The sequence below is a fragment of the Danaus plexippus genome (assembly GCF_018135715.1).
Source record: "Danaus plexippus chromosome 16 unlocalized genomic scaffold, MEX_DaPlex mxdp_31, whole genome shotgun sequence".
Classification (NCBI taxonomy): Eukaryota; Metazoa; Arthropoda; class Insecta; order Lepidoptera; family Nymphalidae; genus Danaus; species Danaus plexippus.
The window spans coordinates 292,123-319,234 of NW_026869852.1; the positions used below are offsets into that span (position 1 = coordinate 292,123).

The 27,112-nt window shown below is 30.4% G+C and overlaps 1 protein-coding gene across 2 annotated transcripts in view; it reads left to right on the forward strand.

Annotated features, from left to right (window-relative positions):
- Window positions 1–27,112, forward strand: part of LOC116771838 (semaphorin-1A) — a 211,917-nt gene that overhangs the window by 169,554 nt on the left and 15,251 nt on the right. For both annotated transcript variants that reach the window (XM_061528299.1, XM_061528300.1), the window contains exons 3-4: window positions 13,227–13,323; window positions 25,324–25,432. In XM_061528299.1, coding sequence (XP_061384283.1) covers window positions 13,227–13,323; window positions 25,324–25,432 — 206 coding nt within the window. The remainder of the gene's footprint in view (window positions 1–13,226; window positions 13,324–25,323; window positions 25,433–27,112) is intronic.

A 27,112-nucleotide genomic window follows, 5' to 3' on the forward strand; every position in this document is an offset into this window, starting at 1 on the left:
ACTTAGAATTTTGTAAAAATAACAGTCGCTCACATAAAACCGGAAATTCCACAGAAGCTAGCGGGACTAGCGGGACCTATCAGGAAATTAAACTTTCTAGTTACAAGTGGAACAAATTTATAGATATCAAAGTTCTACAAACATATAATTAGTTGAAATATATTTGTTTAATTCCTTAGTTTGGAAAAATGTAGGATGTACGAAATGTAAAACTTATCGGCCCAAAGAAAATTTATCAATATACCTAACAATCTTACGTACATTAAAAGTATTAGGAATTATTTGAAAAATATCTTTTTCAATTTTTACTATTATATAATTAATATTTATACATAGTCTTATATGAACCATTAATGTGGCACGTTTGTATTCTTGTTTCGACTTGAAAAAAAAGGCTTAAATTTTGAACCCTCCTGGAAAGCATTTAGCAAAAATTGGATTTTCTCTAAAATAACGCGAAAATTCTTTATTCTTCCTATATTGTATAATGAAAAGTATTCTCTGTAACATTGAGACTGTTGTATGTAAACTTACACACTATATTAGGGAGCTTTTAAGACTATTCAATCTAAAAATTGGAGTCAAGTTGAAGAATAACTTCTTCCTCCTATGAAAACTTACAATAGTACTCATTTACTACGTTGCATGGTGTAAAGGTTACTGAAAAACTGACAAAATGTATTAAATCGAGGTGTCCAGGGCTTAACAGCATTGAACGACCAGGACCCACTATATCTACTTCACCTCAATCCCATATGTAAAATCGGTTAGTCCTGGAACGGTATTCGAGCCAGCCTTCATACAAGTTTAAGACGATTTATTGTAATGGTCTAGAAAACCGTCCATCAAAATAAACACTATATTCTCTGTAATCATAAAAGCAAAGAACTAGATGAAATTTCTCATTAGCCCACGTCCACAAAGACCAAGCGACCAGGTCGTTTTGAAATCATTCGTCATAATTAATAAACTAAATGAGCGGTTCATTAATTATATTCTCTTTATTAAACAATTAAAAATTCTAAGCAGCCATTGTAATTTTTAATTTCCTCGAGACTTAAACAGTAAAGTCGTAATAAAAGGCATTAACTGCCTCACGATCCTGACTGGTCTTTAGTAGTCAACACTTTTACCGCCACAGCTGAATAAGACAATAAACAAGCAGTTAAGGTAAATTATATGCCATAATTCAGAACGTTACCCAAAAACGTATTTAGTAAAATAACGTTACCTAAACACACGAAGTAAAGAAGGTTACATTAATTTTATCGTTGCTATATTATATCGCTCTGGGGAACACGTATTACGCGTAACATTATCATACGTCTTTCCTGTAAACATATAAGATATTCCGAACGAACCAGCAGTTGTTAGCTGAGTTTATATTTATAACTCATAATAAAAGTTCCGATAATTTAAAGTAATTTGTTACAAAAAGTTGTTAGTACTAAATAACAAATACGATTAAAGTTATTTGCAAAGGATATTCTTTCGAAGAAGTTGACATCAAAAATGTTCAAATAACAAAGTAGAGGATATTAAGAACCCGCATTCATAGTTTCAAATAAATATTAGCACAAGTTTCGACACTGTTATAGGTTCCCAGCTTCAATGCTAAGAGCAAAATAAGTACACAAGATTAATTGTCCCCCGGCGTCCGAAAGGAAGCGCATCCATGTTGGCTAGTCGACGCCATTTTGCACTTCCGCTGTAGCAAGCCCGATCGTATTAATTATTATGGATACATTTGGATCTGTGCTCTGAGCTGGCTTGGAGCAATATCAATGTTTCATAAACTTAAACTTTGCTCTGTGCATCAAATGTCCCTTCATGTATTTCAAAAAAAGAAACTAATCAAAAATACTGACTTCACTCTTTTACACTCCTGAGATTAATTTTTAAGAAGTATTGAATTATTTTACACATTCAACGGAAATTAATTATTACCTCTTTTCATTTTATGAAACGATTTAACTATATAGATGGTAATACTGAATAATCTACGTCACACACTAAACCACATCTGTTGAACATTTTATTGGCACACATATTAATAATCATAACTGCCTATTCATAATCTCGTGATATCGATTATATCCTTTCCAATATATTTTAATTAAAACCGCTACACTAAATATAAATACTTCCTCAACATTTAAATTTATTTCATAAAACAAAGGAAAAGTTAACAGAGCTCTAAAATCTACAATCATCATGCTCTATAAGAATTCATAATTATTACCATCGTCAAAACTCTAACGTTGAAGGGTGAAAAAAAAATAGTACAAAACCGAAATAAAGCCCGGTGACAACTTGTGTAACTTCACTGCGTCTGGAGTCCTTGCAAATGACAGCTCTTGTCCTACCCCTCCCCCCTTCACACCCCCCACATTCTCCTTTCAAACCACTCTCTACCATTCGATACTGTATCTTAAAACGCATTCTCCTTTGAAACAAATTTAAACCCCACTCAAAGAGATTGAGTCTTTAAGTTTTAAATCTAGCGATTCAAAAGTTTGCCTTGCAGACTTATTGCATTCTTGTATAGATTTTTTTTTATTTTATGTGAGAAGGCTTAGTTGGAAGAAGTTAACTAACTTTCAATATCTATACTATTAATATAATTTTATTAGTGATACTGAAGTTGGTCTTTTATTAATATTATATCAAAAAAAATTGAAGACCTCACTTGTAAGTGTTGACAGATATTAGACATTCTTTTAATATAATTTTATAAGTATTTATAAGAAATTAAGCCTAGCGTTTATTTAAACTGTTCATTATTTATTTAATGTTTTATATTATCCAATAAATTTTAACAAAATCCATAAAATCCTTCGAGACCTTTTAAACAAACGAGAAATGATGGCCCATAAAGTGTAAAAAAAGTAACTCCACTCTATATCAATTTACTATTGCCATTTAGAAGAATGTATAATGGAAGCCGAAAGCTAACAAAGGTGTGCAAGATTAATAGAGAAATCGTCGCGGTCTGCACCGGAAACGTAGCCATATCTACAGTTAACCATCCCTATTTCCTGGTACCCACATATTTGGGTACTTGAGTTCTGTTCACAATATATAATAGATTTTATAAACACCTATATTGTCAGGTTATTTGGTAATTGTTATCAATATTCAAGTAATAACTGAAATTTTAATAAGTAATAAAACTTAAAAACTTACAAATTAATCTGCTTTGATTACAATCCTACATTATTTAATTTGGATGATGCTGATATAATAATTATTGTGATCCAATATCAAAGTGTCAAATATACAACTGATGGCTTATATTGCGAAAATTACTGAACTCATTGGAAAAATTTAAAATTAACAAATGCACACACACAACGTTTCCAGAATCTTGAGAAGCCATAACCAGTGCCGTAATACAAAAAAATATGAATACAAAAAATCGAAACAAATGGATTTTTACAAGGATTAAAATGTGAGATAAGTTTTAACAAAAATTAACAAACATACTAAAACTGAAATTATTTAAGAAGTTATGCTCTCGAAATACAATTGTTTTTAATTAAATTAAACACTTATCTATACAAATAAATAAAATTAGAGTGTCTTTTTGTAATATTGAAATAACTGTTTTTTACTACATGCCTATGAATATGTATACGGTATATACACCAAAATAACATTTTTTACAATTTTCGTCTAGTGTCTGTCTGTCCGTCTGACTATTTGTTCCGGGTAATCCCTGAAATCGCTGGACCGATTTTTATTGGACCTTTATTGGCAGGTAGCTGATCTAATTAGGAGTAACTTAGGGTACTTTTTATCAAGATTCCGAATCCCTATCCCGAAATTATAACGCGCGCGGGAGGCAGGGCGCATACGGAGCTTAAGTTTTTTCATTGTTTCTTATTGTTTTTCTTACGCAGACGGAGTCGCGGGTAACAGCTAGCCCTAAATAAATATAACATAATCGTTAAGAAATAAAACAATTAAAATGTATTACATAATTGTAATTAACTTAAAACCTTTACATAAACCGTAAAACATTATCGTTTTTCAAAACCTATGTATCTACGTGCAGTTTTAAAAACATTACTAGATAATAGAAAACTTAAACTATAAATTTTGTGAACATTTTTTACGCCTATCATAATAACACGCCTGATAAAATTCTATAGGATCTATAGAGCACAATGCCACACTTAACCTCTCCGGCCTCAGTGCACTCCAGTGTGCATTAACCTTAACGGCAAAGGAAGTATGATGCATTTACACTAAGCACATACTACGAAAGAAACATGATATTACCGTATCCTCAAGAAGATTTTGATAAAAAAATCTACATACTAGACTACCGAGTTGTTATGAAGGTGGTGAGAGAAGTTATTTTTTTTATGATAATGGCTTTATAAAAAGGAATACAATGTAATTTTGAGCACCACATTGATTTGCCACGTTCTGCCTCCCTGCAGAAGTGAATTTTAATATTCCACCCCAGACCATTTTACACTCTTGAAATCGAGTCGTGTTCAGGTTCCCTAATCATTCGATAGCGGGCTTCTTATTTCTGTACCAACATATGAAAAGTCCTGTATATATAATTTCATACATTATAAAAATTACATAACATTCCAATCGTAGCCGTTTTTTTTTTTTGTAAAATATTTTGTTGATTAAATTTTTTTTCTCTTTTATCTGCAAAAGTTGACAATTGAATAGGCGAAATATACGTATATTTTATTTTTATATCTTCTCATATATTGGACGTTATGAATATTCGTCAAATAAATTCCATTCAGAATATATAAATATGTTTTTTTTTTGTCGTAAATCAGTGTATTCGGAAACTGCAATGTATAATTAAATTCTTACATGTCATCTGATAGTAATAACAGAAGCAATTAAGACGACCGATAGTGAAGCAAACAATATTATTTAATGACAAAGTTGGGATTCTAAAGCAATTCCATACAAGTATATCGCGGTTCAACGTAAAAATGCATTACGATGCTTAAAGAAATCGTTACCATTTTACAAGTTTAAGGGGCTGGGAAATTGATTAAAGTGGTGGCAAGCAACGGTGGAAGGAAATTAAATCAGTGCCAACTTACTTACCTGCATAATCCAGCCCCACTCACAATTTCAGCGCTCAAGGAAGTTGTAAGTGCTGTGGGATTACTTTGTGTTTATGTCACAAGGATGTGAAAACTATTTTTGTAAATACCTTAAAATTTATATTTGTATAAAAGCTACGACATTATTGTGCTATTAAAAGTTTTCCTCTTGCTAATTTTATTGCGGAAACATTGAATCTATTTCCTAGTTACCTACTCTATCCTATAATTTTAATGATGGTCGTTTACCTTTGTTATGTTTATGTACTCCTAACATATATGTGTGTTTTAGTAATTTCATAAGAACTCGTTCGATGCCCCTTTTGTAAAGCCTTTTAATATTCAGGATTAATTTATCTTTCAAAGATGGATTCCCTTTGTAAGTTTCTCTGAACACCTAATTTGGAAATACGTGAAGAAACTTCAAAGAAATACCTTTTTTTGGATGTCTTGCAACGAAATAAAGGTAAAAATAATTTATCATACATCCATATCAAAAATATATTTTTATTAAGTAACATTTTTTTTATTTTGCTATAGAACTACTGGGTATATTATTTTCTTAAAAAACATATATACATATAATATACAGATAATCATGTTTAAAATACACTCTGATATATTAAATATTAAGGTATATATAGAAAACTAGTTCTATAATTTAATCTAAATCAAATAATTGAAGACGCTTATGTGTTGTAGTATCTGATATTAATATAACATAATAATAAACTGAACACAATATTATTAAAAATTATAAAGTTTATTTTCACGTACCTATATATTCTTGATAACGACGTGATTGACCGGTTTCAGGAAAATTTGATACATAAATAAGATTTCCCTTGAATGCAATGTATGCAGCTTGTTTAAGACCTTAGACAAGGATATACTTATATAAAATAAATTGAAAACAAGTGCCAGCACTAAAGAAATATGTTAGCGTTAAGAACTTGTATATTGCGAAGAAAGTTTGTAGCTTATTTTAGTAAACTTCGACGCCATTGCTTTTTTAATCTCGTTTCAATCTAAAAATCATCTTGTTGCACTGAAACTGAAAACTCGAGCACTAGTTGAATATCATACAGCCAAAGAAAATTGCTTAAGTGATTTTTCTCTGCCTAAATCTCAAAAAGGCCGCATTTGTACATCATTAAATGGACATAACAAGCTAAAAACCCCTACCAACAAATTGCGGTATTGTGTAAAAGAAACAGTGATAAGATAAGAAAGTCGTTGAACAAGATGGCTCCGGCCATTACAGTTAACGAGCACAAAATGTCCCGTGACAATGCCCACCTATGTTCTTTCATTACTTTTCGTCAATTTATATAAAGCAATATAAATAAAAGAGAATGTATCAAAATATCAGAGGTAGAAACTCGTTAAGCGATATGGCAACACCTATTAGAATTTACGACCAACACAAATGTCCCGGTGACACTGCCCGTTAAAATGGTTTTGTGCAACTGTATCTCTTTACTTTTGTCGACAGAACCTTCCTTTGTTATGTCATTTGTATAAAATTATTAAAACAATAACCTAGTGTTTGTTGTTCTGTATTTACACATAATAATTAATTATTATATTTAAAAAAAAACAATATTATATAATAAACAACTAATGAAACGATCATTAGAGTGAGTTTGTTTGTGGGTGTTTAATATTTCAAAAATGATATTCTAGAGCTTAGATTCCTTACAATTTATTTATTTATCTTGAAAGTAAAACCAGAATAAAGGGCATTATAATATACTAAAGCAAGTAACATTTGATTTCTTTAAATGTCGTACATTGGCTGTAACAGGTTCAGCGGCAGATAGACTTTGATAAACAATCTTTCTCTCCGTTTACTCTAATGGTTTGTTGATTTCTTTATGTTAACATGTTTTTCATTTATCTTGGAAGCAAAGACCATCCATTACTTGCGAATTAAATTTTGTTTACCCTTCAATGGATGTAATAGAATGAATCGATCTTTAGACGAACAGTGAAAATTAAGTTGAAAGCTGAAATTTTTAACTCAAAAAAAAACTATATAAATTTTTGAAATATGCATTTTTAGGAAAAAAAACACCAGATCAAAATTAGAACTTACGGAATTAATTATTTACCAACTTGGTTTTCATATTATTTTTTTATAAACAGCGCGTCCTGATCTAAAGCTTACTCATCTTAAACCAAATAAATGTATAGCAACAATTTTAAAAATTCATAAACTTTTAAAATTTCATAGTTAACACGTTGCTGAGAGAAATTAAAAATATGAAAAAACAATTTTGCATGCTTCATTTAAAGTGAAATTCCATCATCCGTGCTGTATTTTTAATCAATGTCCAATCTTATCATACTATTACGTAACCACATGAAAAAAATCCTTTTTATAATTCTTTTTAGAATAGTTTAAAAAACAATGCCAAAGAAATTGCATTAAGCAATAGATTAAGAATGAGATTGTTATCTTTTTAGGAACACTGATATGGTTGACCTGATTCCTGTTCTGACGACACGTTATTAATTTCGGACGGCTAAACAAACAAGATACCGGGACATGACATTCGTTTCAATCCGGACGAAGCACAGTTTTGTAATTGAAACAACGGCATAGAATAAATAACAACTAAATTAAAAGGAACGCGTCAAACATTCCAAATTTAAACTAAAAAAAAAAACACGGAATGAACTTTATTTCATTTCTATGCGCATTTACATTTTCATACCGTATATTATGTATGAATATTTCACGATGTACATAATAGAGAACATATTGATTATGGAATTAGATTCGATATATAAATAATACTGTGATAGTCAAGTATCAAGTATCGATCGTGGAAAGACGACATCTTGAACTCGTCGCGCTCCACTAATCGTTCTTTAACTACAAACAGAATGCTGTAGTTTGCATCTCACAGAAAAGGAAGTCATTTTATATCTGTGGTAGGAGCTTTTTTTTTTAAAATGCCGCCAACGACCACAAATTTACAAATTCAATATTAATATATTTTTTTTTATTTCCAACAAATTCAGATTATATTGGCAGATCTTTTCACTTGCAGAATAATATAGACCGAATAATAGAGATAAACTGAATATATTTTTATAATAGTCAATAAATAAAACTTTAGAATAAATAATGTTCACATAGGTTTTCTTAATTGATATGAAATTAAAAAGAAAGATCAATAAAAGATTAAATGGTACATCTTATAAACCATAAATAACGAAACAAAGGCTTCATAAAAACAAATCTGTAAAGGCAAAGTTCGGCTATTTCCAGCCGAAGTAATTTTTTTTATCGATGAGAAGGTTCTGTTCAATAATAGCACTTGCGGAGAACAGAACGCCTTATAACCTTTTTGCAATTAAGTATATTCTTTTTGTTTGTTTTGTGTTTAATGGATTTCAAAGGCTGGAATAACGTTCTTTGTTGGTATTTTTAATGGTATTATATCGAAAACTTCTTATGTATTTTAATTTTATGATCTTATTTTTTAACTCCGTCTAGAAAAATCAGTAATCAGTGATTATAGACTTTATAATGAATGAATGACAATAAACGAATGTACAAAAACAACACAAAGAGACGAAACCTCTCAGCATTCCATGGATTTACCCTGCGGGTGCCGGGTCTATCGCGTTGCAGGGAGAGGAGCTTCAACAGTGCGTGGGACTTGCGACCCTGGTGTAGGTTTAGGGGGCCCCTATCTAACGCGAGTTAAACGCTCACCTCCACTGTCCAAGCTCCTCTCTCTGTACCTAGTAATTGAAGTTTATTTATGTAATAAAAAAAAATCTAAAATTTTAACGCATTAATCTGTCTGATTTTATACGTCAGAGAATTCTCATTCGTAAATAAATTGTCTGCCAAGTTGTATTTCATAAAAGCAGCTATATATGATAGCTAATGTATCAAGAGGTGCGGACGAAATCGCTTACACAATAATATAGAGCTTAAACAAATACCATACAATAACATATGAACATTTGTTATTCTCTCGGTCAATCGTTACTTAGTTCCTGTAGAGTACACATTAGCCGTTCCTAGTTCACAGCTGCACATTGACGGCTTAATTCGAGATACTTAAACTTGAATAATGTGTTTTTTAACTAGTTCCATCTCGCAAAACTTCGTATCGAACGTCCGTTATTATTTATGACATTAATTAGCTGTACTTCGGAGTTTTTAATTTATGAATTTTGCGAACACTATAGCAATCTGTGATAAATACGTAATAGAGACGTCGGAGAATAAATTAAGGTCACATTTAACGACGCTCCAAACTTCAATAATGAAAATATTTATCATTTTCTAACAAAATTTCTGTTTAGCATTAAAAATAATAGGCCTGCATAAATTTTTATTGAGAATAATTACAAATGAAAAGTAAGGAAAATAGAAATACTCAAATTTTATTATGATTATAATACTAACTTTAACCGAGGAGAGTTACCGCAAATAAATCTTGAATATCAAATGTATTTCTTGAAATTACGGAAACTTTATTCTAGTATCTATTGTAATAGCACTTATAGATTCCATAAATCCCTTGTTCTTATCAATCGCTACTGGATTGTAAAGTTGTAAGCCGAAGATCCCGGACAACTGGGCGGTCTTACTTTGTTTTTGCTGACAGATTATATCGCTCAACTATTCCCTGTGGCTTAAAAATAATGATGTAGCTATCATACATTTTCTTATATTGTTAAAATTATTCTAAATAGTATGTATAATTTTTTTAATAACCTTAATTCTAGTCGGTATATTTACAACTCTTCCAAGCCTGACGCAGTCTATCTTGATAAACTTTCCCACACGTATAAGTGACGAGTGGGATATTTTTCTGTATTTCTATCGCATTACTTATCTCGTATATTAATGTATTTAAATTTATATTTCTCAACTTGTTATAATACATTTGAAGATCATCTTATTATCACTATGTTTATACAAAAGCTTTGTAGGTTAGTTGTTTTGTATAGAGCATTACCGCGTATTGCCATCTGTGTCGGAAGCATTTTAATGATTTCACTAATTAGATTTGTAAATGTTCCCTCTGAGGTCAATTTAGCGACCCCGCTTTATTCACCTTCTCATATTTCGTTTTGAAATACATTTTAATTAAAATGGAATTTTAATGTTTACGTATTTAGACATTTCATTCTATAATATAGGATAAAACACAAATCATTTATTTACTAGTATTGTATTAAAGTAGCTATCCTTATTTAAACTAAGCCTTTTTTTGAGAAAAGTTTGTTATATGATATGACGATTTTATACTAACAAATCTACAGATATTCGAAACGAATACATTACGATTTATCTATATTAATGGTCATATATAAATCGATAAAATACAACAGATTTCATTGAAGAGTTTGATCGTAAAAAAAAACATTGCAGAGTCCCAGATGCGGCGATATTCAACAAAATCCTCGGTTTAGCGATAGCGCATTGTATAAAGGAAATGGGTACCTTGACCTACATCCAGGGGCCTGAAAGAATAAAGACTGAAAAAGTGACACATCCAATAACGGAAGCCAATGGGCTATCAACAGGCTTTCGTTTATACGATACTTTAATATACAAGAATCTCTCATACGAATCTTGTGTTATAATGTCATAATATATTTATTATATACATATAATATGTCTATCGAAAACAATGTTTATCTACATTTTTCATTTATAATAATTTTGTTTAATGGTAATTAGTGATTCAATTTATTTAAAGTCGACTGAAAGTCTCTTTTCGAAGAATTGTTGTACAAGAGCGAATAAATTAAATTAACTTATAAACTTAACAAAATAAATGAGTTCCAACTCTTCGTTTAATATTAATGTAATAAACAATTTAGGATTTATTATGTTCTTTCTTGAATATCTCACATTATTTGAAAGATGCAATTCTTAAATCTATACGATTCCTCATTTAACTTGACTGTCAATAGTCCTGTCGTATAATCTGAACACTTACATAAAAGGACCCTTTGTAATCACAGATTTTATCGCACGTGCCGCAGTTACTCCACTTCAATGTACTTTATATCTTACAAACAGTCCAAGTAGATTTTTTATGAATATCGTTTCGCGCACAACTGAACACAATCTTTAAGTATATTGATACTAAAAGTACTTAACATTATCCAACCGGATGATTGTATTTTCTCTATTTTATGCTTTTTTTTGCTTTTGTTTTGATGTAAATTAATACAAAAACAGTGTTTATAAATATTATTTCAAATATCAATGACGTTTTTTTGGACTGATACAAAGTGTAGTATTAGAAAGTTACAGTTTGTAAATTTTGTATTTTCTTATAAATTAAGTTAATAAATAAATACAATAATATGTAACCGAAGGCATCATATATATATATATATATATGAGATTCTTTAGCATATCACAAGTTATGATATTTTTTATATAGAAATAAACGATACAATTCTTATAACAAACAATATATATATAAATATATATCTCTATATATATATATATATATATATATTTAAAATATACTCCGCAATACAGGTTAGTATTATTTGATTTATATAAAAAATCATATATATATTGTAAAAGTAGAATATATTAAAAAGATTTATTATATAAAAATGACGTTATAAATAAAGCGTATTCTGTATATATAAAATTCATGACGATGCAAGGACGAAAAAAATTATCTCTGATAAAATTTCAATATACAGATATTCGGTTTCTACGAGATTGCTTTATAATTAAAACATTGTAGATGAATCCGATAATGTTTGAGCTTTTTCAGTTTTACTCAGAAAACTGGTGTCAAAACTCCTGTTTAAAATTAAACTCTTGGGCTCTTGGAATCTACAATTATCATTTGAAAACTGTGCGACGAAAGTAAAAGTAACGTAAGAGCGAACGTAGTTCACTAAATGAAAAATAGATTTATTTATCCTCATTAGATAAGCCAGTTGCTCATGAATAATTTGTTTATAAAAAACATTTCGTAGAATTTGCTGAGAATAATTATTAAACATATTTGGCGAATCTGAGTTGATGGGTGTACATTTAAACCATTTTCCTTAAAAGAATAAGATACCAAGTATTTTAGAAGGCCAAGTATAGGCCACGCATTATCTTTACTTGATATTTGAAATACGATGGACTCATACCAGAGTTATAAAGAAATAATCAAAAGCTTTCTTAATTACAACTTCAATTAGTATGAATTTTCGGTCAAATTAAATATATAAATACATTATATAATAACAATAATATAACAATTTTTATCATCATCACGGATGGTTTTATCCTGATTTGTAATGACAAATGACTTATGAGTAATACCCAAAGTAAGCAAAACAATTTAACATGTTCTATAACACTAATAACATATAATGTATTTAATAAAATCTTAATTTTAATAAAGTTGTAATTAATGCTTATAATCAACTAACTCTTTCTATAATAAAAAAAAAAAATTATGATTCCATTACGATCAACGTGAATTAAAAAACAAAAACAATCTATTATCTTCATATAAATATAAATATATATCATAATACTTATAAATGAACCGTTTAATTATTAATATATTGTTTTAATGTGGAAATACAATCAAGTAAATATTCATTAAAAAATCCTATTTTAAATCAAACCGACTATAAAGATATGCCCAGCGAGACACTCTATACCTGACTTTAAACTCGTACTAAATTGTTACCGACTAATGGAATGCAAATTTCCTCCTTCATAGAATATCGTAACAGTATACTAATGAGATAAAATCGAAACTTTTACGTGGCTTTTAACGTAATTGGTATCAGGTGTATGTGAAATCCGAAGAGTAATTTTACTTTACGTTTAACAAGCTTATCGAATGCCGACTCCGAAAGGGACTTCGGATTTGGAATGGAAAAGTGATTTTGTTGTAGATATATTGTTATGAATCCTCTTTATTTATATACATATACATATCTGTTACGTAATTGTGCAATTTTGAAATGATATATGCTAGTGAGGAGAGTCAGATATTGTTGTTAAATAGTTACATATATGTATGTCTATTATATAGAAACAATCTTTTAAGATAATCGTTTCATTATTTTATAGTCAAGAATATATAAAAATTATATAATTGTGTTTTTCTCTTCTAGGAGTCGACGACACTCACAAGTTCCTGGGAAATGAAACACACACGGATTATTTCAGATTATTGTTACGAGATGGGAATTATTTACTTGTTGGAGGAAGGTGAGTTCATTATATATATTAATAATATTGTAAAATCAATATTAAACAGTGTATATCAGTTATAGCATTGTTTAAATAAGATATTTGTAAGAAACGATTGCTTAAAAAATCAATTTTTCAAGAAATTCAAATGTTAAGGAATATATATAAATTAAAAAAATTACAAAAAAAAATTTTCAAAAAAATCTTTGTATCATACATTCGTATTGATATTTAATTATGACAATTTTCAATAAACTCAAATGACATTGTCTTTTTATTTCAAAATTTATATTCCTTAGAGAAATATTCTATGGAAAATGTCTTACTAATTAAAAGGTTATCATTTAAAACACACGCGTCTGCATATTTTTAAGCAAAGCTTAAAGAGAGAGACAAATATTAAGCCAGAGCTATTATCTTCGAGTAGCTGACCGTTGGTTAAAAGAAAATTGTCTATAGCTCAATTATTTTTTTTCAAATGCTCACATTCTAGGAGTGATAATGTGATTATTATATTAATTACAATTACAATTATTTGCTTCATGCTTCATATTGGTCTAAAAATGCCAGTATTTAATAGTGCATTACTATCGTGTCGGGACTAAAAAGGTTATATTAATAAAATTTCACACTTAAAAATCTTGAAATTCGATTTTAATATTAAAGTTTCGATATTATGTAGAATCTGGACTCAATACTACGACTACCTTCGCAAACGCACTTAAAAGACAATTTTACTGTAACAGGTTCGATAACTTTCACATTATTACTTATTGATATGAATTTGAGTACCAACAAGCTCATTAAATAAAGTAAGAAAAATTCTTTTACAATACTAATCATTATTTTACATTACAAAAAGCTGCATTCATAATATTGGCTCTACCAACTCAAATAAATTACAGCCAAAATTGTGTGTATAAAATGCTATACATTCAGATGAGATACTTATTTGTTTTTCAAACTCCTCTTCAATTCGTGCCAAAGTTAGGGTACTTTTAACCACATTGAAGTACGAAGACCTCTTGTATCTACCGCAACCGCGGAGTTAAGTCGGATGCACAAATTCCATCTCCCTCAGACGAACGGATCGCTCTATGATTTCCCCTCGCTTACATTTGTAAAGATTTTTGGCTTGCGGATACTTAAAGCGTACCTCGTATTTTCCATTTCATTTATATTGCTTTATAGTCACTATGAAATATTGTTATAAACGAGTTATTTATTATATAACATGGATTCAATAGATTTAAAATTGTATTAATAAAAGGTCATTTATTTACTTTTCTCCTAGAAATCTCATTAAAATATAATACACAAAGCAATAACAACAAAACTTTTAATATGTTCTAGTAGAGCCGCAGACCTTGTCCTATCATGTCAAAGATATCATTCAGACTGTCTGATATATTTCGTTTTTAAAACCATACGTCGTTGATTACAATAATACCTAAAGCCCCTATTTCTGTTTAATGTAACTCTAAAAAAATCAAAAGAATAATACACCGTTACTCTAGAATAATGAAATTTTCGTAAAGATATTGCAGTTGCGTGATATATCTGAACCACTGACTGACGACTGTCTAATAACTGACAGTTTCCCTATTTAAAATGTGCACAGCAAGAAGTATATTGAAAAAATATATTAAAGGTGATTGTAAATTTTTTATCTTCTTAAGAACGTTTTCCTAACAATAACAAACAATAATGAAGCGGTCCAGCCGTTACGCGCGATGGCGTGACAAAGCGAAATATGGATACAGTTTTATATACAGTTTTTACCCGCGACTTCGTTCGCGTCAGTTTCAGAATTAGATATGTAAAGGTGCCCGGACGAATTATGTTCCGTCTTAAAGTCATTAAATAAACAGATTTTGGATTTTATGATTATTTTTTTTTCTGTTTCGGTCGAACGTGAAAAAAATATCATATGTCCGTCTTCTAGTTCTAAGCTCTCGACCAATTAATTTTCAATTAAATCCATTCAGCTATTCTTGAGTTATAAATAGTGTAACTAATACGACACACTTTTATATACATAGATTTATTACGTTGCGAATTATTTCATTATAATTGTTATGCATAATATCCTTCATGTCATTAATTTTTTTTTTTGTACATACAAACAAAGAAAAAAAATTAAACAATCACTATAGAAAAAACAGAAGTGGAACAGAAGGGTGGTCTTGTTGCCTACAGGCACTCTTCCACGAAACCTTAGGGTTAGGAATTCAAAACATAGGGAAAGGGTAGCTTGGTAGAATATTCCATCAAAAATTACCAACCCTACGAAAGTTAAGAACGGGTTATAAGCATAGAAACTTTATTACAATGTAAATGTATGGGTCGCAAGTCCCAGGCACTATTAAGGCTCCTCTCCGATGGACTCGGCACCCGCACGATGAATCCATGGAATGCTGAGAAAATGTCGACTCTTATACATGTTTGACTGATTAAACTTCTTAATTTTATTTTTTTCTAAAATGTATTTCATTGTAACAACATAGACTATATATCAAATAATTCTGAGAAACTCTTCTTGGTGGTTTTCATGGGAAAAATTTATTTACATTGCTTCATTACGTTTTCCGAAAACTGTTTGTAAATTACTTTAATTTAAGATCATCAGCTGTGACAGCAAGTTAAAGTTACTCCACTAGGAAATATTAACCTTTACGTTATATATTTCTTACGTGAAATTTTACATTTATGAATACGTATTGAAATGAAACATAATAAAGACCTTCAAGAATATATGTTGAATGGAAAATTTTAATTACTTAAAAGATTATAAAACTGGATTTTCTTTCATATAATTCTAAAATATAAATTCATATCGGTGTAGCTCTCACACCAGATCACATTGCGAATATAGAGAAAGCAGCTAGAAATATAAAAATTTACGTATGGATTACGTTATAATCATTTATCTACCTGAACGAAAACGAATCGAAACGTACATTCACGTAAACTTTGATTAAAATTTAAAACTTTAGAATTTGAAAATCGTCTGCCAATAGACAATACTAATGATGACATGAAAATGAGCAACATAAAATATACAAAAAATTTAACAATATTACTCAGGATAAGACCTGTGATATGAAATATTTGTCCAACCGCAAACTTTGCATTCTTCGCAAAATAGATTCACACTGCAATGGCGAAGCTATGAATTTCTCGTTGTCAGAGTGTTGGGGTCTAGATGTACACTTGACCTATTTTCCTACACTGAATAATATAAAAATGAAAATAATATTTTCTATGATACAAGAATGTATAAATAAAAACAAACATCTAGGAAAACGAATATCGTTGATGATATACTTTTATGAAATTTTATTCAATTATTTAAATCAATGTTATTTCGATAGTATAAATATTATAGTACATTATAATATTTAAAAAGCAACACAGAGAAAAAAGCTCTCACACACACAACTACAAACATATTTTACACAATAATAAATATGCCCCACATCATTAGTAATATATGTTTTCATCTCACAACGAGTTACGTTCCGTTGTTAATTTCGTGAGGTCACTCCTAGCCGGTTATATTATTCCGCCTTTGTGCCACTTTAACAAAATTAACGCCCACCTGAGTACAGATAATATCTAAATGTGTTTAGTTTTAAATTATCTTTTGTTTCACCTTAATAAGAATTTGCTACGGCTATTGTTTAAGTAACTTTATTATAGTATAAAAATACGAGCTTTGTATAGGGACATTATTAGCTAATATTTATTTGAATTTAATATGTTTTTTATTATGTCGCAGTCAATTTCAATGAAAATTATAGCATATTAACATTATTCGTATTTAAATTCACACGTGGAACAACAGAATTGAAATAGTTAAATTAAATTATTGCCGCTAGTAATAACAATGCGTTGTTATTAAACTGTGTGCTTTATTAATACAGAAAAAGAGAAAAATATTATTAAAGTACTATTGATACAAAGATATTACATAATGTCAGTGAAGATTGTCCCTTTATAACCGGCATGAAAGAATTTAAAAATTCCCAGTCCAGGACGCTCACAGCGTCTAGATTCACTGGAAAAGACCGTAATTTAAAATCTATACGATATAACAGTTTTTTGAGGTAGAATTTTTAAAAGAATTTAGATTAACAAAAACGCTTATCATGTTTGCACAAAACTTTCTATTAAGCCACCCCTTCACAACGTACAGACTTTGTAACTTTTATTAATTAATTTTATACGCAAAATTTTGTAACACATCTAAGTTCTTTGAGGTTGCGAGGGGAGGGGAATGCAGGGGTATTAAACATTTTATGATACACGTAAGAAGTAAAACCTCACTTTTATCTTTGCTTTATGTTTTAATCAATAGCTTGTCATGTTGCCTATTAAAGGTGTGTCTCATATTTTATTTTTTTTGGTTTGTTTCATTTCGATAACATCCAATATTTGAAAAGTCATTAACCATATTTTCTGAGTTCGCTACCTCCCAAATTTACAACCTATCTTAATTAAAACCGTAAATAACAACAAAGAGAGAAATATTGCAAAACAGAAACAGATGATATTAAGAAATCCAAATTTTTTAGCAATTAAATATAAAAATGATCAACACATTAATTCGCTTCAACCAAATCACGAGGCCCACAAACACATGTTATCATTAATTCGGAGATCTTAAACGTTCGTGGCAAAAAAGAAATGAAGGCAATCATCGCATCCATCAAGCGCGGTAAGTGCTCCCCAGGGCACGACTCTGATTCCTGCTTCGCACACCCCATAGGTACTTAAATTAACGTTTTACATTATCTATACAAACGCCGATATGCTCTTTTTAATGTAAGAAAATTCAACTCCACATACAATTTCTGAACTTATAATTAATAATACCTAGCAAGACCAACTTGTGTGCACATTTTAGCGCTGCGAAAAGCTTACGTTAAATGACAAACTCTGGAAACCGAAATATTTCATCGAAAAAGCAAAAAAATCATAACCATTAATAAATGTTTAAATGAATTAAACTCGCAAAAATCTTAGATTTCATTAATAAATGTGTTATGCAAAATAACATGAATTACAATAAATTGGACTGATTGTTTGGTATTAAGCAAAGAGCAGTTTCATCAAACAATACGAGAGTTGTAGATGCAATTTGAGGTGGCCAGGGAACTTTGAGTAGCGTATTTGTTTTAGCCCAAACAAATAAAGTAGTTTAGAGGAAAATAGATCTCTTAACTTATTAAGTACGCTTCGCCGGGTTTGTTACGGACCTTTGTTTTCTGATCTCTAGTAACTTATATAGTTAGTTTGTATAGTTTTATATTAAACGCCCAACAAATAGATTCGTCTTCTAATTACATTGTAAACAAACTTTCGTCTTTTGTTTTTTTCGTGTAAAATATTATCAGACATCTTATGACTGTTTTTAATCCATCGAATGGAATACAATTTCTGTTCCTTGGGACCTGAAGTCTGTGTTAGAAACAACTGTCATTAATAATTAGCTTTTAAATGAGTATGAATAAAGAGGTTCAATTCATAAAAACCTTTTTGGTCGTATAATAAAATAATACAACTTCGAAACTAAAAAACGAATAAATAAACAACATTGATGTATATCAGTATCCATATGTTATCAAATACCAAATGTTTTGCCAGTATTCGTAACTACGCATTACATTTCAAATTATAACTTTAAGTAAACCTTAAACTAATACATAAAGCATATTTTTTGATTAAATTAAATTGTTTTAAGTAAAACATAACCACGTCAACCTTCTTGACCCACACTCTCGCAGTATCCACAGTGTATAAAATTACGTGTTCATATTTTTCCTTAGTCTCGTGGGTAAATTATGCTTAGACATGTCTATAAAGATCTTCAGTCGCAACTTTATTTTCTTGGTAAACAAAATTTGTGAAAATAAATAAAACAGGACGTCATTATTGTGTTCTTGTTAGATATACGTAATAGTACCCTAAAAACTTATGTTTAAGATATTACGATTGCGTTTTTTTAAATAAATTACTAAAGAAGAATTCTATAAATTGATAAGATTTAAAGAAAAGAAAACTTACCCAGATTTCATCATTATATGTTATTTTATTAATAATAAATGTAAGTTTCGTAATATTTCACGTACTTAATTCTATAAATCTTCTACGTATACATGTTTATCTCCTTGTCTGTATTTACAGTTCCTTCCCCGCCCTGATAACTGATCTATGGGTTTACTACGACGGCTTGCTGGGTTTTAGTACTGAAGATTAGGTACACATTATGAAAAACTTAAAAAAAATACCCAAAAGTATTTTCATTTTACCTTTTCATGTAATTTATAAATACTCGTACATAAAGAAAAAAACATTTTAATTTTATTCATATTGCTAGCATACAATTTGATGTTATTTGACATATGTCACGATTCATAATTTTAATATAATTCTAATATCCCACAGACAGATTAATGTTTCTTGCACTCCTCAACAAAAATTCCATCATCAATTTCAACAACCCTTCTCATTGTAGTGTCATAAATCAAGTGAATGTCAGAACGACAACAATACTACAATCTTTGGCTGAATTTTAATTAAACCGCTAAGAATTCCTATTGTAATAATGTATTGCGTTATTGTTTTAACTTTATTATTCTCAACGGTTGATATTATTTATTCGTTAGATATATTTTTTAACACCGCTATAGTATATTAACGAGGCTACTTATAATTCGGTAGCAGTCAAAAACATAAAAGTAAAGAATTACATTTCCCTTTGCGTAAAATTCCATTCTGCTCGTTAATTCCACCCTTAACGATATATAATTCAATGAAAAATGGCTAGTTTTATTTGATAATGGAATTGAAGATTTAAAATAATGTATAAAAACTTTTGTAGTCTTTGTATAGTGTAGTAAAGAGAGTGCTCACTAGAGAATATTGTGGATGCAAAACAATATTTGGATTTTCAGTCTTGTACCTTTGTACATTACAATGCTCTTATTCGAAATTTCTGTTCTAAAATGATTATGACATAATAAAATAGCCTCTATATTTCAATTTAAAATTTATTATTTAACAAATGTTGTTTTTGTTAAATAAGAAAATTAGCACAAAAAGATGCATGCATATATTTTGTCGTTCCCAAAAACAACAGATCTATGTAATAAAACCTTAGAACAGTAGAAACTGGTGTTTAAAAAGAACTAGCTGTTTGTCACTGCGTTTTTCCAGACGATTTCTGGTGAAACTTCTTGTATCCTTTTTCCTTCTTAAATTCCTACCTTCCTCCATACCAAAATTAGTTCTATATATAAAATATGAAAACGTAACAAACAGACCGACAAACAGAGTTAGCATACAGTAGTATGTACATATATTAAACACATATGTATGAACAAAATGGTATGCAAACACCGACTTTATACAAGTCAATCCGGTTTGTTATTTGGTATTCGTTTCAGTTCGTTAAGTAAATAAAACGTTGGGTGAATACCTTCATCACGTTTTATTTTCTCGTACGGACCAATTTTTAAACCAAAATTTGTAAATTTACTACACAAATAAAACAGCAACAGAACTAAAACGCTCGGAAATTAATATTAATGTTTTAAATAAACACAGGTTTACAAGTTTATGTATTAGGTTTTTCTCACAAATTGTATTTATAGTTTAATTGTATTGGAGACTATGATTATCTTCTAACTTCTAACAATAACCTTCTCGTTTTTGGTTAACATGGATGATTTTTTAAGATGTCATAGCGTAAAGACAGTTCTTGGACCAAAAATGGTTTTTCAAGAAGTATAAAATTTACAATAAATATTAAAACTAAATATGCTGTGAGAAAAGTAAATTATAAGACAGTTTGAGTCATATTTCCGGACCTCATATTGTGGAATGATATAGACCAGTCAGTCCTTTAAGTGGCAAGTCAAGAAAATAAAATCCACGCTAATTTGTAAACGAGTATCCGCGAAGAAGTCATAAATCGCTTGAATAAGTGATAAATGTTGTTCAGAAACAATTGTAATAAATCTCGACAGCACGCGGAGAGCAATTCTTCGACCATGGCGCGCCAGAACTTTTCCAATATTGACGCCCGCCGCCATGTAAAAACGTTGGCAAGATGGCTGCCGTATATCAAGCATCCACGTGAGAGCGCATTTGACAGTCAAATGCTTATGACAAACGTCGGAAACTTGCCTCTTATAACTTATCTGCCCAAATAAAGCGGTCGTTGAAAAATATTTCACATCTGTAGATTCTTGATAAAAATACGTTCTTTAGAATACCGTTAGGTGGAGTAAACTATACTGACATACCTGTATGTCACTGTGAAAATCAGAAATATAAGAGAAATTGCAAACACGTCTTTGTTGTCATAGGAAAATATGAAAAAGTTTAAAAATACAGAGAGAAAAACAGAGACAGTCCAAGAAGTTAGTACAGAATTATATACTCTTATACGTCCTTGATTTAAATATATAAATTAGTTACTGTCATGAAACAACCAGTATAATTTGTTACAAATCATGTCCTTTCTATGTCATGAGCTTTGAATTCAGGGAGCACGTGTAGCTCTTCTTGATATTGTTCTAAAGTAAACGTCTCGTAAAGTTTTCCAATATCGAAACAGTGTCGACTGATGCAAACAAATTGCATCACAGTTCGTTCGGATTAGCTTAGAAATCATATTCAATTCTAAACAGGTACTGCTTTCCGCATTTTGTAAGATTTTCACAAGTAAAAATATTGAATGGCAGCTTTATTTAAATAAAATATTATGAATAATGCAAGTTGATTTGTAAAAATGTATACAATATTTTAAATTTATACAAAGATATTCCAAGTTGTAAAATCAATGTGAATACGCCTGAATCATTTTACAGTTTGATATAGGTAACTAGAAAAAATAATTCTAACAATACTATAAAAGTGTAGCCGGCGTCCAATTGCAACTTCCCTAAATATGCAAATTGGGCGAAATTATAACACAAATAAAAATACAGCCACTCCCGAAGAGAATTAGTGGAAATGTATTGCTCTAGATTAGACAGACGCTTTTTACCTTATTGTACCCCGGGGCGATTTCAGAAGGTAGTTTTGTGATTACAAATGGAAACATCAGATCGAAGGGGGATGTTGTCCAGATAAAGTCACATTGTTAGCTCGACTAATAATTTATTCTGTCGACAGTACTGTATCTCCCCTACGCTGTTTTAGTGCTCCATGCGCCACTGATCCCAGAGGTCCGCATTTCACCAAATTCTTCAGACGACGTGCTGAGAAATTACAAAACTTCTTATTTTTATTGTTTATCTTGTCCAAACCGTTTGTATACGCTACAATAACAATATTATCTGCAGCTAGATTAGATTAACCGATGTTTAATGTTACAAAAATGTATCATAAGGTCGTGTAAATCATTTCCCTTAATAAACTAAATACACCATATCAACGATCAGACAGGCAAACAAGCTGTTGAAGTTACCAATAATATTATTTAATATGTAAATCTCGTTTTAAAAGCGTCGCCGTATTTGATGTTTCCATTTCGATTCGATCATTGGGACTGTGGCAGTCATGTTTATTGATGAGGCAGCCTGATTGGCACATGCGATTTCATATGAGGAATTATTTGTTTGGAAAAAATTATGTATGTAGAATAAACATAGCGTTACACTATCCGGGGCTGACATGAATGTTGCAGCAATTTTTTGAATAATTTTCATGTTCTGAGATACGTATTGTATTACAATTTTTATCCAAGAAAGGTTTTTTTTTAACGTAGCCCCAATATCTTCTGAAATAATATGTCAGCAAAAAGAAAGGAAACTCTTAGAGAAAAATAAATCCCAATGGAGACCGAAAAGTAATTGTGACTCAAATCATCAATCAGGCGTTGACTAGAAATTGTCTTGCCAACAAAAAACATGAACGTCTAAATAATAGATTGCGTTTATTTGGTGGACCAAGATGGCCGCGGGCTTTTGGCGGGAATCACTGAAGCGCATAATTGATAGAGAATACAGCCTTTGTGCTGTATCTTATGAGCGTTATTATATATAAAATGACTTATAGGAAATATATTAAATAACGTGTAATTTGATAAACAGTATAATCTTAATATTATTACAGTTAATAACTAATCCTTTATACAATAGCAATCCTAATGGGATATAATCAGATACCTAATTGGTGTTGATCTCCCAAAATCTATTTACCACACTTCTCCTTTAACGGGATTATTAGTTACAGAGTGAGTAAATTGATTGGCCCATCCCACTTCGTTAACTGAACAAAAAAGCAGTTTGCGCATAAAATATGGATGGGAGCCGGCTTACAAATGTTCCCCCAATATTCTTGCCAAATTATGGGCACTTTCCTACTTTTATAGAAATCCCTCGGCCCGGTAATGCATTATCCAAATGTTGCATGTGAAGCATGAATGTAACTACAGGGTGATGTAAAAAAACCCATCGCCAATATATGTACGTCTTATGTTAAATTAACCGTCAAAACAACTTAAGCGTCTCCTTTGACGGTAATAAAATAGAAATGAAGACATTTTTTTATTACTGACAATAAAAAAGTAGTTTCAAGATTTGCATATAAAAATAGTAATATCATATGCATCGTTTTGTGTTCTGACAGGGGAAATGTAAACGGAAACAATAAACTATGATGGGAAATTTCAGCGACAACACTTACAATGTCATGTAAATGTGCGAATGCATTGGCTATATAATGAAATGCATGGCGCAATGGTCCATCTGGGATGCTTCCAACTTTGCCAAAAACTTTTCTGATTAAAACCGCCACCACAAACATGTCCCAGATAATTAACTGGGAACAATTTACTCACGTAGGTACTCATTTCATCAATTATTTCATCAATTATTTGACACTGATTGATTGATTAATCAACGAAATAAGTGTCTTCATTAAAATAATCGCTAATAGGATATCTTTTGAATACAGCAAAGAACTCGCTTAATTTATCGTGTAGAACTTCAATTATAAACGGCGACTCTGAATCTGTTTCAATTAAAGCATAAACTTCAATATAAACAGTAATAAAACAATCAAATAGCGATTCCAACTTGGGACTGAATTCAAACAGAGTATCAGTTGAAATTACAGACCTAAGCCTGCTCAATCTCAAAAACATTATGTAGGTGAGTCACACCGGCCATTTGGCGTATTATAATTGTTGAAGTTCAAAGTAATTTCTTTATGAAAATATCTTAATTAAGAAGCGAGACTTTAGCAATTACGTTAACGCAGACATGCTTTCTAAATTTAATGAATTGTAACAACTTCCAGCAAACTTAATATTCCTGAATTATATTACATTATAAAAAGTCGTGGTGGCCTGAAGGTTATAAGGTCCGTGTCTCACACGTGAGGGCGTGGGCTCGAAACCTGGCAAGTACCAATGTGATCTTTTCCAAGTCATATGTACTTTCTAAGAGTATTTAGACACCACTGAGTTGAACCACTGGGTTGAACAAGCTACAGCAAGGCAAGCCTTAGGGTCTAAATAGCCCCAAAAAAGTGCTGGTGCAGAAGGCAAGTGGAAACCACTGCAACTATCTCTTCCAAGGAAAGTCATCATATGTATACCGATCACTGATACGTGATGACCACGACGAGTCTGCAAAGACTCTTGCGACGAAGAAGAATTACATTATGTGGACCCCTAGTATTGAAGCAGGATCATAATCAATTTTTATATCGAATCTATACGAAGCCACTATCTTAAACCAATTAACGTTGCGGAAAGTGAAATAAGTTTACCACTTTTCTCAGTTCCTTAGTAATTACAGTATACTCATTTCAATTTAATGGTTGAAATAGATACCTCAAAGGCTCTAGTTAGACTCCAGTTTAATAAGCGATTACATTGCTCCGGGTCAAAGAAATCTATGAAATATATTAGAATTTTTCCTTGTGACTGATTATTGGATTTTTTTTTTATAGAAATATTTGTTATATTACACATTTTTATGTGTGTTTTTGTTACAGAAATGTAGTGTATAACCTCAGCCTGACGGATCTGACAGAACAAAGAAGATTGGTGTGGTATTCATCGGAGACGGACGTTCAAATGTGCGTCGTCAAAGGAAAAGATGAGGTATGAGTACATATCGTTTGATTTTTTGATCACAAAATGATATTCCTTAATTAATATTAACATACAAAAGGTTTGATAACAAATATTAATATATTTGGATCCGTGTACACAAACGACGATTGTCTTGTGTAGTCCCGAACGTGGGTCTAACCCAAATACGGTTTGTAAATTTAAAATAAACTAAGCTGACCAGATTTTAATACAATAGAACAATAACTTGGTTAAACAATGGCAATGTTACCTTGCGGGTAATTGAATTTGGAGCCACTGGCATATAGCTCGTACCGAACATCTAACGAATACCGGCAAATTAAAATGCCAATCGAGCGGAAATTCGTTTCTATGTCCAAATTACATCAAATTTATATAAGCAAAACGTTAAAAATGAATTGAAAATACGTCAATCGAAAATTTTTCGTTCTTTGATGAATTAACAAATCTATTAAACCTTTTTTTATTATTTTTAGAGTTCCATTCACAGAACCGAATGAAAATTCAAATTAAAATCAAAGCTATGTGTTTATTGTGTTTTAAATGTACGTCGTCGGTGTTTACATGAGTTCGGATTGCTATCATGACAAGATTATCAAGTCTAGGAGCGTCTCCTCGGTAGGATAGTTTACAATACAATGTATCACTAGTACTACTCCGTTCGGAAATTCATGCTCCCTGCACTGAAGTAGTCAATACTCAGACGTGCTGTGACTTGATCTAGTTACAAGATGATTGTGACTTTGATGGCTTTAGTAGGACTTCAGACTAATGCACATAAATGTCTAATAGCTCTATCACATCAATAAAATTTAATAAGAAGAAATATAAATTACACGCATTTTATTTCATTGTATTTGTTGCAATATTGATTATTTTTCTCTGTTATAACTTATAATTTAACTAGTGCATGTTATTGGCTCGCATGAGACAGCTGTCGTTTATAGCTTTTGAATCAGAATGGGATTTAGTCACATAGGATAGTCCGGCCGGGGCTGATTTTTAAATATTTTACTTAGAATAAATTTCATTTCTATAAAACTCACTACAGTTCTCATATTACGTTATAAAATTTTGGATAGTGGGTATTTAATCTATAGAATAAATATATTCAATGTAACAAAGATTAATCAATTCTCAGTAAAGTGAACCCATTACTATTTATATTAACTTTAACATCTCACACTCGTAAATTTCTATACCTTATTTTTTCTAAGTTCTTAAAAAAAAATGCATTATTACCCACTTAATTCTAAGCTATTTTAAGCCTAAATTAATTTTTTTTCGTTATCAATATAAAGGACAAATTAACGTCTAATAATTTGTCAAATATTATATTCATTAAATCTAACAGTATAGTATCTAATATATCAAATTAAAATATGGTGCATGTCTTCATTGTCGGGATTATTGCCCCAGAGGTGGCAGACTGACATATTAATCCCCAGGGCCTAGCATAATTTAATATAAATTTCACTATTGAAATACATTCGCATTGCTATACCAAAATTTTATGTCAAACCTGTGTTTGGACCGACATGACATAATGATTTACTATCATAGTGTTTTATATAAATAGTATGAATAAAAAAAATACAATTCAAAATAAATACACACGAAACGTTCTTTTTAAATGAATTTTAGAATGTGGAACGGAATTCATATGTATCAAAGTTGTAAGAAGTATCT